Source organism: Stomoxys calcitrans, chromosome 2 (assembly GCF_963082655.1).
Source record: "Stomoxys calcitrans chromosome 2, idStoCalc2.1, whole genome shotgun sequence".
Lineage (NCBI taxonomy): Eukaryota > Metazoa > Arthropoda > Insecta > Diptera > Muscidae > Stomoxys > Stomoxys calcitrans.
The window spans coordinates 103,671,671-103,688,494 of NC_081553.1; the positions used below are offsets into that span (position 1 = coordinate 103,671,671).

Here is a 16,824-nt window from a genome sequence, read left to right on the forward strand (position 1 = left end):
GTTTGTACCCAAATGGTAGAGCATAAGCTCGGCGTGCAGTTGCGTTTTCAACCGGGTACCGTGACCCATAGATCGGAAGGAGTTTTAGGTAGTGCTCCGCTCCTAACCAAGGAGGTGAACACGTCCAAATACATGGGATCAAATTGGTACTCATGTGTGGGTTACCACATGTGGGGGCGTTGGTAGACGCATTGTATTCACCCTTGGGCCTTCTCGCAGGTTTGGACCGTGATGGCAGTTATCTGCGTTAACCTCAACATTCGTGGTCCATCTTCATGGTTGGGCACAATGTAGACGGGCCGTAAGCTCGAAATGGTGCCAAGGATAGTCCACTGGCTCTACAGGAGCGTGATTAGACTAATACTTAGTTATGCCTCAGTAGTTTGGTGGACTGCGATGGAGAAAAAGTGCAATGTTAGGATAATACAACAGGTTCAGAGAACATGTTGTCTTGGCATAGGCAGAGCGATGAGAACCACGCCCACTAGGGCACTGTAGACTATTCTGGATATCCGACCCATAATAGACATGCAGATTATGTGTGAGGCAGCCATGGCGTAGGCCACCGAAGCACAGAAGTTAGCATGTCCGCCTATGACGCAGAACGCCTGGGTTCGAATCCTGGCGAGACCATCAGAAAAAATTTTCAGCGGTGGTTTTCACTTCCTAAGACTGGCAACATTTGTGAGGTACTATGCCATGTAAAACTTCTCTGTAAAGAGGTGTCGCAAGGTGGCACGCCGTTCGGACTCGGCTATAAAAAGGAGGCCCCTTGCCATTGAGCTTAAAAACTTGAATCGGACTGCACTCATTGATAGGTGAGAAGTTTGCCCCTGGTCCTTAGTGGAATGTTCATGGGCAAAATTTGCAATGACAACATTGAATATATTTACCGACCATGGCAATATAAGGCTGAAATGGAAGATATTTGGGAGTAGAGAAATATGATATCCACATTGGGGCGAAATATCTGAAAGGCCGTACCAGCACCCCCAAACAGGACTTATTTCCTGTCCGTGCCAGTATAGGGCTCAGATAAAATAAGAGATTGAAAGAAAGCGCAGCGGAGCGGGCCCTGTCCAGCTAGTCTGTACATAAATTTTTTGTGTAAATTATACCCTACACCACTACTGTGGTATCGAGTATTATAACTTAGTGAATTAGTTTGTAACACCCAAAGGAAGAGAGATAGACCCATTGATCGATCGATTGACCGATCGACTCAGAATCACTTTTTGATTCGATTTAGCTATGTCCGTCTGTCTGTCTGTCTGTCCGTCCGTCTGTTTGTCCGTCTGTCCATGTTAATTTATGTACAAACTACAGGTCGCAATTTTCATCCGATCGTCTTCAAATTTGGTACAGACATGTTTTTCGGCCTAGAGACGAAGCCTATTGAAATTGGAAAAAATCGGATCAGATTTGGATATAGCTCCTATATATATGTTCGTCCGATTTGCAGTAATAATGCAATAAAAAGGTCATTTGTTAACCGATTCTCTCGAAATTTGGCAGGAAGGATTTTTTTATGACTCTCGACATTACTGGAGAATTTCATCGAAATCGGTTCAGATTTAGATATAGCTCTCATATATATATATAGCCCGATTTTCACTCCTAGAGCCATTGCATGCTCATTTATTGACCAATCTCCCAAAATTTTGTACAACACCTTCCTCGACGACTACCACAATATCTGAGAAGTTTGCTTGAAATCGGTTCAGATTTGGATATAGCTCCCATATATATGTTCGTCCGCTTTGCAGAAATAATGCAATAAAATGGTCATTTGTTAACCGATTCTCTCGAAATTTGGCAGGAAGGATTTTTTTATGACTCTCGACATTACTGGTGAATTTCATCGAAATCGGTTCAGATTTAAATATAGCTCTCATATATATATAGCCCGATTTTCACTCCTAGAGCCATTGCAAGCTCATTTATTGCCCAATCTTCCCAAAATTTTGTACAACGCCTTGCTCGACGACTACCACAATATCGGAGAAGTTTGCTTGAAATCGGTTCAGATTTGGATATAGCTCCCATATATATGTTCGTCAGATTTTGGGCAATTTCCAATAATGTTGTCATTTGTCAACCGTAGTTATTACGGTTTGAGCATATTTGCTCGCCGAGGTCGATCAAAATTGGTTCAGAATTGGATATAGTTCCGACATTGTACTTATGGGGTAGGTGTAGGGTATTATACAGTCGGCACCGCCCGAATTTTTCCCTTCCTTACTGGTTTTTAGCGAAATCCGTGGTGGTTGGTTGTCATGATTAGGTCCCGCACTTTTTTACTTGTTTTTATCCAATTTGTCCAAATATTGGTCGATTCTTTGCAATAAAACCAATTTGAAGTCATTGTCTATGCCCAACGACTGTATATTACTCATAGTTCCACAAATGATACATCTGTTTACGATTTGTAGTTTTGTCAAGTGTTTTGTACGGTTATCCCCTCTTGAACTGCTATGGCATTGAACATATCCAACAGATAACTGTTGACAAAGTACAACACCATGTTAAAGTCCAAGTAATAATATTCGTAAATATTAACTTTGCACATAAAACTAAGCAAATAGCACATCCACATCCACACACACACATACCGAATACACAAATGCCAGAGTTTGTGGTCAAATCTAAGGCAAACCAAAGACTTGAACAGCCAGAATGGAGACACATTTAGGATCAGTGGTTGTATGCTTTTCCAGGGTTTCGATTTTAAAAGCCTTGGTGAATGGATGTGTGTGTGTGCGGAAATACACACAATCAAATTGCTGGTCTTCCCGCATGGTTGTTTGTGTGTGTTTATTTGTATGCGTGTATCTCTGTTTGCTTATTTATTTTGGCTAAAGGATTATGGAAATTTTTGCTGAACTGCAAAAATTTTCCATATGCACACGGAGCCAGGACATCTGCATAAACATATACAAAATTGCGTAATGATATTTATTTGGTCCTTTGACATTTTGGTTCATCTCTTCCTTGAAATGACTATACACCAGTACAACTTCTCCGACTGTTGGTCCCCTTGTAATTGTTGTTGTTTACAAATGTCTCAATTGCAGGTATCAATTGTTTCTGCAAGTCAAACAGGATGTGCTGCAGGGTAGACTGCCCGTTGCCTTCGAACTGGCCGCTGAGTTGGGAGCATTTGTTGTGCAGTGTAAGTATGAAATTGCAAAATAATGGACAGTTTACAACATTTAACAAATAATGTAAAAAAAATTTCAAATTTATTTCTTATTTTTGTTTCTTTCCATTTTTTTTATTTTAGCTGAACTCGGTGATTATGACCAAAGACGCCATTCCAAGGGCTATGTGTCCGAATTTCGTTTGCTACCCAATCAAAGTAGCGAACTGGAAAATCGAGTCTCAGAACTACATCAACAGCTGAAGGGTATGTCACCAGCAGCTGCTGAGCTCAATTATTTGGATAAGGTGAAATGGCACGATATGTATGGTGTTGATCTACATCCGGTGTTGGTAAGTGATTTAAAACAAATTTTACTTTTAACACTTATTGTACATTCATCTATCTATTATATGACAAGTAAAAAGGTGTTACGTTTGGCCGGGCCGAACTTTGGATACCAACCACCTTGGGTATATATGTAAACCACCTTTCGTCCTAATCCGGTGAAAAATGCATAATTTAGGCCCCCATAGCAGTTATATAGAAATATGGTCCGTTTGGACCAAATTCGGCACGGACACTGAGTGGTCATTGCTCAATTTTGTACAAAAAAAAATATTGGCCTTTATATATACCAAATATAGCTACCAAATATCCAAATATAGATCTATCTGAACTATATATATACGACACGGATGTCGAAAAACCTGACATAAGTCACTGTGTCAAATTTCGGCGAAATCCGATTATAATGCGCCTTTTATGGGGCCAAGACTCTAAATCGAGAGATCGGTCCAGATGGCAGTTATATCCAAATCTGAACCGATAAGGGCCAAATCGAAGAGGGATGTCGCAGGGCCTAACACAACTCACTGTCCCAAAATTTCGGTGACATCGGCAAATGAATGCGGCTTTTATGGGCCCAAAACCTAAAATCGAGAGATTGGTCTATTTGGCAGCTATATTCAAATCTGAACCGATCTGGGCCAAATTGCAAAAAAATGTTGAGGGGCCTAACACAACTCATTGTCCCAAATTTCGGCGGCATCGGACAATAAATGCGCCTTCTATGGTCCCTTGTTTGTTTCTCTGTCCCCCGGTGAAAATAGGGTACTTAATTTTTTTCATTTCCGAACGCGGGCGGACCCTCCCCCGCGTTCGGAGATGCTCCCTCTGCCAGATATCGGAGATGCGTGTATGGATTTGCCATCTTATGGTATCCCAAAAAAACGAAATTGGTATACAAATTTTGGGTCGAATAACCTGGGGGGACGCCCCATCCCAAAACCCAACCGGACGGACATGTTTACCGATTAGAACAATTTGGGTATCAAATGAAAGGTACTTAAGAGTAGAGTACGAACTTGGTATACTAATTTCGCACAAAGTGTTCGGGGGGTCCATTCTATCCCAAAACCCACCCGAATGGACATGTTTACCGATTGGCACAATATGGTTATCAAATGAAAGGTATTTAAGAGTAGAGTAAGAACTTGACCGATCTGGGCCAAATTGCAAAAAGATGTTGAGGGGGCCTAACACAACTCACTGTCCGAAATTTCGGCGACATCGGACAATAAATGAGCCTTTTATGAGCCCTTGTTTGTTTCTCTGTCCCCCGGTGATTTGATTTCCGAACGCGGGCGGACCCTCCCCCTCGTTCGGAGATGCTCCCTCTGCTAGATATTGGAGATGCGTGTACGAATTTGCCATCTTATGGTACCCCAAAAACACGGAATTGGTATACACATTTTGGGTCAAATAACCTGGGGGGACGCACCATCCCAAAACCCACCCGGACGGACATGTTTACCAATTGGCACAATATGGGTATCAAATGAATGGTATTTAAGAGTAGAGTACGAACTTGGTATATAAATTTCTCACAAACTGTTCGGGGGGTCCATTCTATCCCAAAACCCACCCGAATGGACATGTTTACCGATTGGCACAATATGGTTATCAAATGAAAGGTATTTAAGAGTAGAGTAAGAACTTGACCGATCTGGGCCAAATTGCAAAAAGATGTTGAGGGGGCCTAACACAACTCACTGTCCGAAATTTCGGCGACATCGGACAATAAATGAGCCTTTTATGAGCCCTTGTTTGTTTCTCTGTCCCCCGGTGAAATAGGGTACTACATTTTTTGATTTCCGAACGCGGGCGGACCCTCCCCCGCGTTCGGAGATGCTCCCTCTGCCAGATATTGGAGATGCGTGTACGAATTTGCCATCTTATGGTACCCCAAAAACACGAAATTGGTATAAAAATTTTGGGTCAAATAACCTGGAGGGACGCCCTATCGCAAAACCCACCCGGACGGACATGTTTACTGATGGGGACAATATGGGTATCAAATGAAAGGTATTTAAGAGTAGAGTACGAACTTGGTAAAAAATTCGCAAAAAGTCTTCCGGGTTCCACCACCCCCAAAAAATCCCTCAACAGGACTCTTTCACCGCTTTGGGCAATATGCGTATCAAATGAAAGGTATTTAAGAGAAGAGTACGAACTTGGTATAAATGTGACCATTTATCATTCGTTGTCCTTCGGGCCTGGTCCTGAAAACTTAGCTTACATGTCGCTAGAGGTATGAAAGGACTTATCAGAGGGCAATCCCCCTCCCCCATCCTACCAAAAACATAAAGGAATTAAAAATGGCATACGAAGGCCGATCAGAATAGAATAGGAAAGCAATAAAAGGTCTTTGGGAGTAGAGTACACTTTTTGCCTTCGAATTGGGGTAGACACAGTAGGACCTACGGATCTCTAATAATATGCTATCCCAAGTGGTAGCTTTGAAATATGCCTTTGAAAGTAGATAATCAATACGAAAATAAGTAAAAGCGAGCTAAGTTCTACTAGCCGAACTGGGCCCGCTCTGCTGTCCCTTCTTTTACTCTCTAATTTCTTTTTAGGGTGGGGACACTTCGCCCTGAATGCGAATATCGCATTCGTGCCATTGTAGCCTATGACGCTGAACGCGTTCGAATCCTGCCGAGAAAATTGTACAAAGCGGTGTTTATCCCCTCTTAATGTGGAGACATTTGCGAGGTACAACGCCATAAATGGTCAATAAAAAAATTTCCCCAAAGAAGTGTCGCTCTGCGGGACGCCATTCGGACTCGGCTATAAAAAAAGGTCCCCTATCATTGAGTTTAAACTTGAATTGGAAAGCACTCATTGATGTGTGACAATTTGCCCCTTCTCGGTTGCAGGTGGTATTGTTCTTCCTTAGGGTAATGTTCTCATTAGGAGAGGGGTGACACCTTAGACATTTCGACTCAAATATGGATATCAAATTCGTGCTGAACTTCAAAATCCCTTTAATTTGAGCCCATTATTGCCATGGCCCGTGAAAATGAACCGTTTGAACGGTGTTTTGGGGCTGGGGCGGCCACCCGCACTTTGCACTGAAAATATATATCAAATTCGTTCTTTATTCCCAGCGGAAATGAAGTTCAGTTAAAGGGTGGGCCCCAAAACACTTGGCTCCAAAATTGGATATCAATTTCGTTTTATACTCTCAAATACCTTTCATTTGAGTCCCATATTGTCATAATGGGTCAATATTTCGCAATCTACTCCCGAATACCTTTCATTGGAGTCCCATATAGCCATAGTCGGCTAATATGCCCATTTGGGGGTATTGGGGGTGGGCGACCTCCCATTACTTGGACCTAATATTTTATGTGATATATGTGCAATCTACTGCCTTATAATTTTCACTTGAGTCCCATATTGACATGAACTTCGAATATATCTGTTTAGAGGAGTTTTGGGGGCCCGCTGGATACTTGGACCCACATTTTAATACCATATTCGTGTTCTGGTCTCCAATACCTTTCATTTGATACCCTTATTGTGCCCATCGGACCACTTTCGGATATGGGTAGCGTTTTTGGTTTAAGGGGGAGGATCCGCCTCCACCCGATATCTGTGTATCAGTGTAGCGATCGACCTCTTCAGATCTTTCGTAAAACTAACATTATGGATAGCATCCATGAAACTTTCACTTTTCTTACTTCATACATAGGTTAGGGTAAGGTTAAAGAATAGCGTGCAGCATTTACTCCCTCCCATGCCGTAAGGCTTTTCCAGAAAATCCCTTCAACTTTATGAAGCACCTTAACTGACCCAAAAAAAGAAAAGAAAGCTCTCTTTTCAATTAATTTGCTTGTGTGGCTTTTTTATTTAACCAATAAAATTGCTATTTTTATGACATTAAGAGCATTTAGCGTTAGTTCTTAAATGTTAGCAATTCCTCAACTTGCCATATGGAATGCCATTACTAGGCATTTACTCTAATGTGAGCTTTCATTTTACGAAATATGGCCCAATGTAGCGACATTTTTGTGTAATGTCTATTGGCCTCCTTTGCCATGAACATGAGCGGCACACCAAACATTTTTGGCATTTAACACTTTTGCCAGGCAAAACAAACAACAACAACATAACTTGTGAAAGTATTCTGGCCCATAGTACATAATAGAAAAGGAAGTCCACAAAATGTTTCCAATGGACAGAGAGCACACGCACATGCACACAACACATGGGCACACATGAAAAGCAGGATTAATGGGGTCTATTGAAATTTTTGGTTCATTTACATTTTTTATGGTTGCTCATGATATGGCATTAGACCAACCATATCGTATAAATCACCTTGTGTTAGTTTTTCTTTTTTGGGGGGGGGTCACTACTGGAAGAGTGGGAGAGCGAGAGAAGGTCAGAGAAGGTGGCAAGGCAGGGGTGGTGCATAACGAATGGCTTTCAATAGCATACTAGCCGTAAAGGGCAAAGAAGTTGAAAACGTTTATCCGGGACCTCCCCTATGTGGTGGGTGGGTTTGTGTGTGTGTGTGCGTGCGTGTGGGTTTGTTTGGCCCAACCAGTCTGCTACTTCAGTTGTTTGTTATGCTATGTCTACAATTTACTTGCCCCCTTGCTTTGTAAGGAGAGGTTGAGACACAGTGGTGAGAAGTTTTGTTTTTTTTTCTAGAAGTTAATTGGAAGATCTGTTGTAAAGGCTTAAATAACTACTTACAATTCATTATTGGTAGGAATCAAAAACATTAGACCTAAGGATAAATACATATCCGTCCAACTTCAAGCTCAACCTCCTTACAGCCCATTTTCAGCCAACATTAAAGAGTGTAGTGCTATTTCAGGGTAATGGGAGGACATAGCCGGATGGTCTTCAAAACAGGGTTATATCAAGATATAGTTCGATACTCGTCTTCGAGCCCAACTTCCTTATAGTCCATCTTAAGCCTACATTATAGAGTGTAGTGCCATTTCAGGTTAACGGGAGGAGAGTATGGCTAGATGGGTTTTAAATGGGTTAGATGGTTTGAAGAGTGACATATGTGTATATTCGTATGGCTTAGGATGACTTCGATTCCCTCATCAAATATCTTCTGGGTACAATATATTCGTTTGGTGAGTAATTTATATAACGTGTTCAAAGCACCACACGATTCAACAATTCAAAAGTCCTGATACTTTGGTTTTAGACTGACTATTGGTGAGCTTCCATAGAGAAGCAATGTGGGGGCTATGGTTTAAACCTAACTCACAAAGACAACAAACCACTCTGTGTGAAGTTGTCTAAAAACAACCGCTTGCCGTAGCCCATTCGATGGAATCTTAGATGGTGGTCCGGTCCTAAGACGACCTGATGGATGCCCCTTATCAGCGTGTCACTTTCGGACCTTAAAAAGTTCAGCCGGCAACCCATCAACTCCTGCTGCTTATTTTATTTTTCATCTGAGTTACTGCTACGTGAACCTCGATTGGACTACAAACACAAAATAAAATGTTTGAGACATTTTTATGAGAAACAAAATACTTTTATTACAAAGTTTTGCTTGCTACTATGTAAAATTTTTTTTCAACATATTAAACGTTAGCCATAAACGTAGTATTATCGAATGTAACTAACTTTGTTTACTGTAAACCCTTTAGCAACTTTGCCTACGACAAAAGTACTTTTCTTTTGATGTAAAGTCAAAAATTCTTTAATTGCAAAAGTGTTTCGATAGCCGCAAACGTTTATTCGTTTACCGCAACAATAATTATTCTCTTGTGTCTCTCGTACTAGAGAGAGAGGGTGAGTATTTAAGCGTATAGACCAGTAATGGACAAAAAGTGACGGCCGGATGGTAAACTAGGAATTTGACATATTTAATACCCTCCACCAAAAGGTAAATTCATTTTGTCATTCCGTTTGCAACACATCGAAATATCCATTTCCGACCCTATAAAGAATATATTTTCTTGATCGTCGTATAAATCTAAGACGATCTAGCCATGTCAGTCCGTCTGTCTGTTAAAATCACGTTACAGTCTTTAAAAATTGAGATATAAGCTGAAATGTTGCACAGATTTTTTGCCCATAGGCAGGTTAAGTTCGAAGATGGGCTATATCGGACTATATCTTGATAAAAGCCTCCATAGAGACCGATTCGCCAATTTATGGTCTTAGGCCCATAAAAACCACATTTATTATCCGATTTTGATGAAATTTGAGACAGTGTTAAGCCTCTCGACATCCTTCAACAATTTGGCCCAGATCGGTCCAGAATTGGATATATCTGTCATATAGACTGATCTCTCGATTTAAGGTTTTGGGCCCAAAAAAGCCGTATTTATTGTCCAATGCCGCCTAAACTTAGGCCAGTGAGTTGTGTTGGGCCCCTCGACATCTTTTCGCTATTTGGCCCAGATCTGTTCAGATTTGGATATAGCTGCCATATAGACCGATCTCTTGATTTAAGGTTTCGGGTCCATAAAAGGCCAACTTCGCGGAAATTTGAGACATTGAGTTGTGTTAAACCCCTAGATATTCTTCTGCAATATGGCCGAGATCGGTTCAGATATGGATGTAGCTCCCATATAGACCGATCTCTCGATTTAAGGTCTTGGGAATATAAAAGGCGCATTTTTTAACCGATATCGCCGAAATTTGGAACAGTGAGTTGTGTTAGGCCCTTCGACATCCTTCTTCAATTTGAACCAGATCGGTCGAGATTTGGATATAGCTGCCAAATAGACCGATCTCTTGATTTAAGGTTTTGGGCCCATAAAATGCTCATTTATTGTCCGATTTCGCCGAAATTTGGGACAGTGAGTTGCGTTAGGTTTGTCGACATCTTTCTGCAATGTGGCTCAGACCTGTCCAAAATTGGATATAGCTGCCATATAGACCCATCCCTCGATTTAAGGTCTTCGACCCATAAAAGACGCATTTATTGTCCGATTTCGCCGAAGTTTGGGACAGTGAGTTGTGTTAGGCTCTTCGATATCCTTCTTCAATTTGGCCAGATCGGTCCAGATTTTGATATAGCTGCCATATAGACCGATCTGTCGATACCATAAAAACGCATTTTTTGTCCAATTTCGCCGAAATTTGGGACAGTGAGTTGTGTTAGGCCCTTCGACATTCCTCTTCAATTTGGCCCAGATCGGTTCAGATTTGGATATAGCTGCCATATAGACCGATATCTCGATTTAAAGTCTTGGCCCCATAAAAGGCGCATTTATTATCCGATTTCGCTGAAATTTGATACAGTGATTTATTTTAGGCTTTTCGACATCCCTGTCGTATATGGTTCAGATCAGTCTATATTTGGATGTAGCTACCAAAAAGACAAATATTTTGGTTAGTGTCTCTTTCGAGACGAGCTCAATGATCGGAGATTCAAATGGAAAAGGAAAGCCAAAGATAGCCGCACACACCAACCACTATGGGACGCGTTTCCTCTTTGGTTAGTAGACTTTTCAACCATATTAGGTGTGATGGCTTCAAGGGCCGTACGTTGGTATGATGTATTGGAATCGTATTAATTGCGAAAACGCATCTATGATACAAGTACCACATTAACCACGCTCGACAACCCTGTCTATTAGCTGTACTTTTTCCCAATGCATGTGTTTTTGTGTAATGACACACTTTTTCTGTGGCAATTACACTTCTTCCGTAGTACACATGATCTGTTGGAAGTTGCATTGATGGCTTCAAACGCTAGACAACAGCAACGGCTCTAGCTGTTGTTCCGTGTGCCCAGTTTCGAATTCCGGTCATTCTCTGCCGAATTTTTTCATTTTTGAAGTATTTTGCCTGTTAGGGCGAAGAACATTAAATTTTACTATTTTAGTTTGTTTCTATTTCGTGACGAGCTCAATGATCGAAGATTTTTCTTTGCAAATGGAAAGCCAGATTTAGTTTTTCCTGTTTTTATCGGGTGACAGCCATGTGGCCGTGTGAATCCTTCGATGTTGAAATCTGATGTTGCTAACTGCTATGTTCTTTGTTGCGGCGAAGTCTATTAGCCTCAACCCATTATCGGAAGTTTCTTCGTGTAGGCAAAATTTTCCAACTGTAGGGTCAAAGATATTTTTCTGTCCTATTGTCGCATTGAAATCAGCGGTCATATTCTCCTTCTAGGCGCTCATAGAAAATATCCTTGATCTGTTCGTCCTTGTCTTCCGTCGGGTCCTGAACGCAAATAAGGCTGATGTTGAAGAATTTAGCTTTTCTGCGAGTTTACCGGAGTAAACCTGAAGACAAGGTGTTTCAGTATCCGACTTACCACAAATCCACAGCCAAATACATGCCTCGTGTTATGGCAGCTGTAGTATAGGTCGTCACCTCTCGGTGTTGTTGTGGACCCCTTCCGGAGCAATTGTACTTCCTGTATGGCGGTAATGTCTATGGACCCAACCCCTTACCATAATTTTCCGAAACGCCAGATCTCGGAGATGGGTGATGCGATTTGAGCGAAATTTTTTGTGCTGTCATATGGTACCCTAAAAATAAAAATTTGGTAACCAAATTTCGGATGGTGTACCTAGGGGGGCCCCCCACCCTAACACCTACCAAACGTACATTTACATCAATCACGTCAATGTGGGACTCAAATGAAAGGTATTTAGGATAAGAAAACGTATCTGATATCCAATTGTCGGACCAAGTGTTAGGGGGACCACCCCAAAACACCCCTAAATTGGACATATTTTCCGACCATGGTAATATGGGACTCAAATGAACGGTATTTGCGAGTAGAATACGAATCTAATATCCAAATGTGGGACCACGTTTCTGGCGGTCCACACCATCCTCAAAACACCCCCCCAAACAGGACTTATTTACTGACCAAGGGATTATGGGGCTTAAATAAAGGAATGTAGAATACGAATCTGATATCCAAATATGGGACCAAGTGTTTGGGGGGCCGCCTCTCCCCAAAAACATCCCCCAAAGGGGACAAATTTACGACCATAACAATATGGGGCTCAAATGAAAGGTCTTTGGGAGTAAAGCTCGAATTTGATATGAATATTCGGCAAAAGTGTCTACTGGGCCACCCCACCCCCACAACACCACCCAAAAAGTAAGTATTTTCTGACTATTGCAATATGAGGCTCAAATAAGAGGGTTTTTAAAGTGGAACACGAATCCGATATATATTTTCAAGGCCAACTCACTGAGTGGCCGCCCATCCCCCAAAACACCACCAAAGCCGGTCATATTTGCCAACTATGGAAATATGGGGCTCCAATTAAAGGTATGTGGGAGTAGTCCACGTATCTGATATCAACATTAGGGGCCAACTGTCTGGGGGACGTCCCACCACCATAACAACCCCCAAATAGGACGTATTTGCGCACCAAGACAATTTGGGTGTTAAAGAGAGTGGAACTAAATATTCATAGTTTTTAGGGCCAATGCCCCAAACCGGACATATTTGCTGACTTTTGCAATAAGCAGTTTAAATGAGATTAGAAAACGAATTTGATATCCAATTTTGAGGACAATGGCAATATCCGATATAAAATAAATAAATGATATATAGATATATGAGAATAGAGCATGTTGCTGATATATTTTCCGGGCTTAGTGTTTGGGGGACCACCCAAATCCCCAAAACACCCCTAAATCGGGTATATTTACCACCCATGTCAATGTGGGGCTTAAATGAAAGCATTTGAGGGATAGAGCAAAAATTGATACCCATTTTCCCGACCAATTTTCTGGGGGTCTACCTCTTTCCCAAAATACCCCACAAACACCAATTTTTTAGTGGCCATCGCAATATGGGTCTTAAATAAATGTATTTGGGAGTAGAATACAAATTTGATATCCAAATGTAGGACCATGTAGTTAGGGCATCACCCCTTTCCCAAAAGACCCCCAAAAGGAAAGAAAATTTCGACCATGCCAATATGTGGCTCAAATGAAAGGTATTTGAGATTAGAAAACGATTTTGATAACCTATTTTGGGGCCATGTGTTTGGGGAACGCCTCATCCTGTAAACTCCTCTTAAGCCAATGGCAATATGGGGTATAAATAAATGGTATTTGAGAGAAGAGCACGATGCTGATATTTTTTCAGGGCCAAGTATCTGAGGGACCACCTCTCCCCCGAAAACACCACTAAATCAGACATCATGAGAATATCGGTCTGAGATGAAGTATTTTAAGAATGGAGTACACCTTACATCCAAACTTAAATTCGTAGACCAATAAATATCATATGGGATTCAGATAAAGGCAATTATATTGTTAAACTGTTAGTCAAGTTAGCATGATATTTGACTAAAAGATTTTTAATTGTCGAAAATAAATATTCCAAGAAAAATTTTGTTCCTTGTAAGGTAAAAGAAGGCGCAGCGGAGCGGGCCCGGTTCAGCTAGCAATAAATAAAATTGATAGCATAAATTCTCAACTTCACCTCTTAATTGCCTTTGCTTCAAACATATTTTTCAGAACTTGCAATCAAACTTCTTCTGTACTCAGTACTCCAATGTTTCCTCATTTTCCCACTGTGCAGCTCAGGGATGTTGGCTGATAGACTTTTGCCAGTAGAATAGTCGAAAGGTCCTTTTGTTTGTGAGGAAAGTGAATTTGTTTACTAGTTTGTGACGAGGATAAGAAAAATTCGGTTCTTTATTTGTATAATAAAAAAAGTCAATAAACAACAAATAAGTGAACAACAACGACAACACTACTAGCATCGATAACAAGCATCAACAATCTCAGCAAAGTACATAATAATGATCTCATATACATATTCCATATTGGCCATATGTACAGGAAGAAGAAATATTGGCATCCAGGTTATGGTGCTCCTCATCCCTACTACGAGTGCTTGTCCTGGTTTATATGCATAAAGCGTGGTTGGTATCAGCATAGGCTTTATCGTGGTGTTGCCATCGAAATTTATTAGTTTTACAATTTTCATAAATTAGTAAAAGGAGACGAAATACCAATACTGCGAGCATAATAAGGACTACGTTGAAAAATATGAAATACGGCCAAATCTAGCTTGTCCACCCTCATTCTTGGGTTGGGATTGTCTATGGCGTTGGGCCAAGCATTAAGGCAAAAAGGACATTGCTAAGTAAATTTATGTTAATTTTCCTAGCCAACCCCGCCTCTGCTCTGCTGCCGCCAACCAGCAGCCAGCCTCATAGGGCATGGAGTTTATTTCATTACATATTTTCTTCTACTTTGTTTTCAAGATTAAGTACTATAATAAAATATAAATTATGTTTTACACACTCACATATTTGATGGTGGTGGTGACGATGGCAGCGGTGTTTATTTTAAGGCGATACACAAGGTGTTTGTTTAGAATGACAGAAGTCTCCAGGGTCTTTCTTGCCCAAAACGGATATCAATCGCCATATTTCCAGTTTGAAGTTTTATTTGCTCAGAAATTCGATGGACTGCGGATATCACTCTAAAACAAGCACCCTATGTTTATACCCTCCACCATAGGATGGAGGTGTACTAATTTCGTCACTCTGTTTGTAACTACTTGAAATATTCATCTGAGACCCCATAAAGTATATATATTCTTGATCGTCGCGACATTTTATGTCGATCTAGCCATGTCCGTCCGTCCGTCTGTCCATCCGTCCATCCGTATGTCTGTCTGTCGAAAGCACGCTAACTTTCGAAAGTGTAAAGCTAGCCGCTTGAAATTTTGCCCAAATACTTCTCATTAGGAGGCCACCGTAGCGTAGAGGTTAGCATGTCCGCCTATGGCGCTGAACGCCTGGGTCCGAATCCTGGTGAGACCGTCAGAAAAATTTTCAGCGGTGGTTTTCCCCTCCTAATGCTGGCAACATTTGTACTATGCCATGTACAACTTCTCTCCAAATAGGTGTCGCACTGCGGCACGCCGTTCGGACTCGGCTATAAAAAGGAGGCCCCTTATCATTGAGCTTAAAACTTGAACCGTACTGCACTCATTGATAAGTGAGAAGTTTGCCCCGGTTCCTTAGTGGAATGTTCATGGGCAAAATTTGAAATTTACTTCTTATTAGTGTATGTCGGTTGGGATTGTTAATGGGCCATATCGGTTCATGTTTTGATATAGCTGCCATATAAACCGATCTTGTGTCTTGACTTCTTGAGCCTCTAGAGGGCGCCCTTCTGATCCGATTGGAATGAAATTTTGCACGGCGTGTTTTGTTATCATATCCAACAACTATGCCAAGTATGGTGCAAATCGGTTTATAACCTGATATAGCTGCCATATAAACCGATCTTGGGTCTTGACTTCTTGAGCCTCCAGAGGGCGCAATTCTTATCCGATTAGAATGAAATTTTGCAGGACTTGTTTTGTTATGATATCCAACAACTATGCCAAGTATGGTTCAAATCAGTCCATAACCTGATATTGATGCCATATAAACCGATCTTGGGTCTTGACTTCTTGAGCCTCTAGAGGGCGCCATTCTTATCCGATTGGAATGAAATTTTGCACGAAGTACTTCGTTATGATATCCAACAACTGAGCTAAGAATGGTTCAAATCGATCCATAACCTGATATAGCTGCCATATAAACCGATCTTGGGTCTTGACTTCTTGAGCCTGATATAGCTGCCATATAAACCGATCTTGAATCTTGACTTCCTGAGCCTCTAGAGGTCGAATTTATTATCCGATTTGCCTGAAATTTTGTACGACGGATCCACTCATGACCATCAACATACGTGTTTATTATGGTCTGAATCGGTCTATAGCCTGATACAGCCCCCATATAAATCGATCTCTCTGTTTTACTTCTTGAGCCCCCAAAGGGCAAGATGTGGGATCTTGACTTCTTGAGCCACAAGAGGTCGCATCTAGAGGGCGCACTTCTTATCCGATTGGAATGAAATTTTGCACGACGTGTTTTGTTATGATATCCAACAAGTGTGCCAAGTTTGGTTCAAATCGGTCAATAACCTGATATAGCTGCCATATAAACCGATCTTGTGTCTTGACTTCTTCAGCCTCTAGAGGGCGCAATTCTTATCCGATTGGAATAAAATTTTGCACGACGTTTTTAGCTATGACTTTCATCATCTGTGCTAAATTAGGTTCAAATCGGTCCATAAGCTGATATAGATGCCATATAAACCGATCTTGGGTCTTGACTTCTTGAGCCTCTAGAGGGTGCAATTTTTATGCGATTGGAATGAAATTTTGCACGATGTTTTTAGCTATGACTTTCAACATCTGTGCTAAATTAGGTTCAAATCGGTCAATAACCTGATATAGCTGCCATATAAACCGATCTTGAATCTTGATTTCTTGAGCCTCTAGAGGGCGCAATTCTTATCCGATTGGAATGAAATTTTGTACGACGGATCCTCTCATGACCACCAACATACGTTTGTTTATT

The 16,824-nt window shown here is 41.2% G+C and overlaps 1 protein-coding gene across 2 annotated transcripts in view; it reads left to right on the plus strand.

Annotated features, from left to right (window-relative positions):
• LOC106083634 (band 4.1-like protein 4A) overlaps positions 1 to 16,824 on the plus strand; it is a 270,027-nt gene that overhangs the window by 130,975 nt on the left and 122,228 nt on the right. For both annotated transcript variants that reach the window (XM_059362286.1, XM_059362287.1), the window contains exons 4-5: positions 3,075 to 3,172; positions 3,284 to 3,492. In XM_059362286.1, coding sequence (XP_059218269.1) covers positions 3,075 to 3,172; positions 3,284 to 3,492 — 307 coding nt within the window. The remainder of the gene's footprint in view (positions 1 to 3,074; positions 3,173 to 3,283; positions 3,493 to 16,824) is intronic.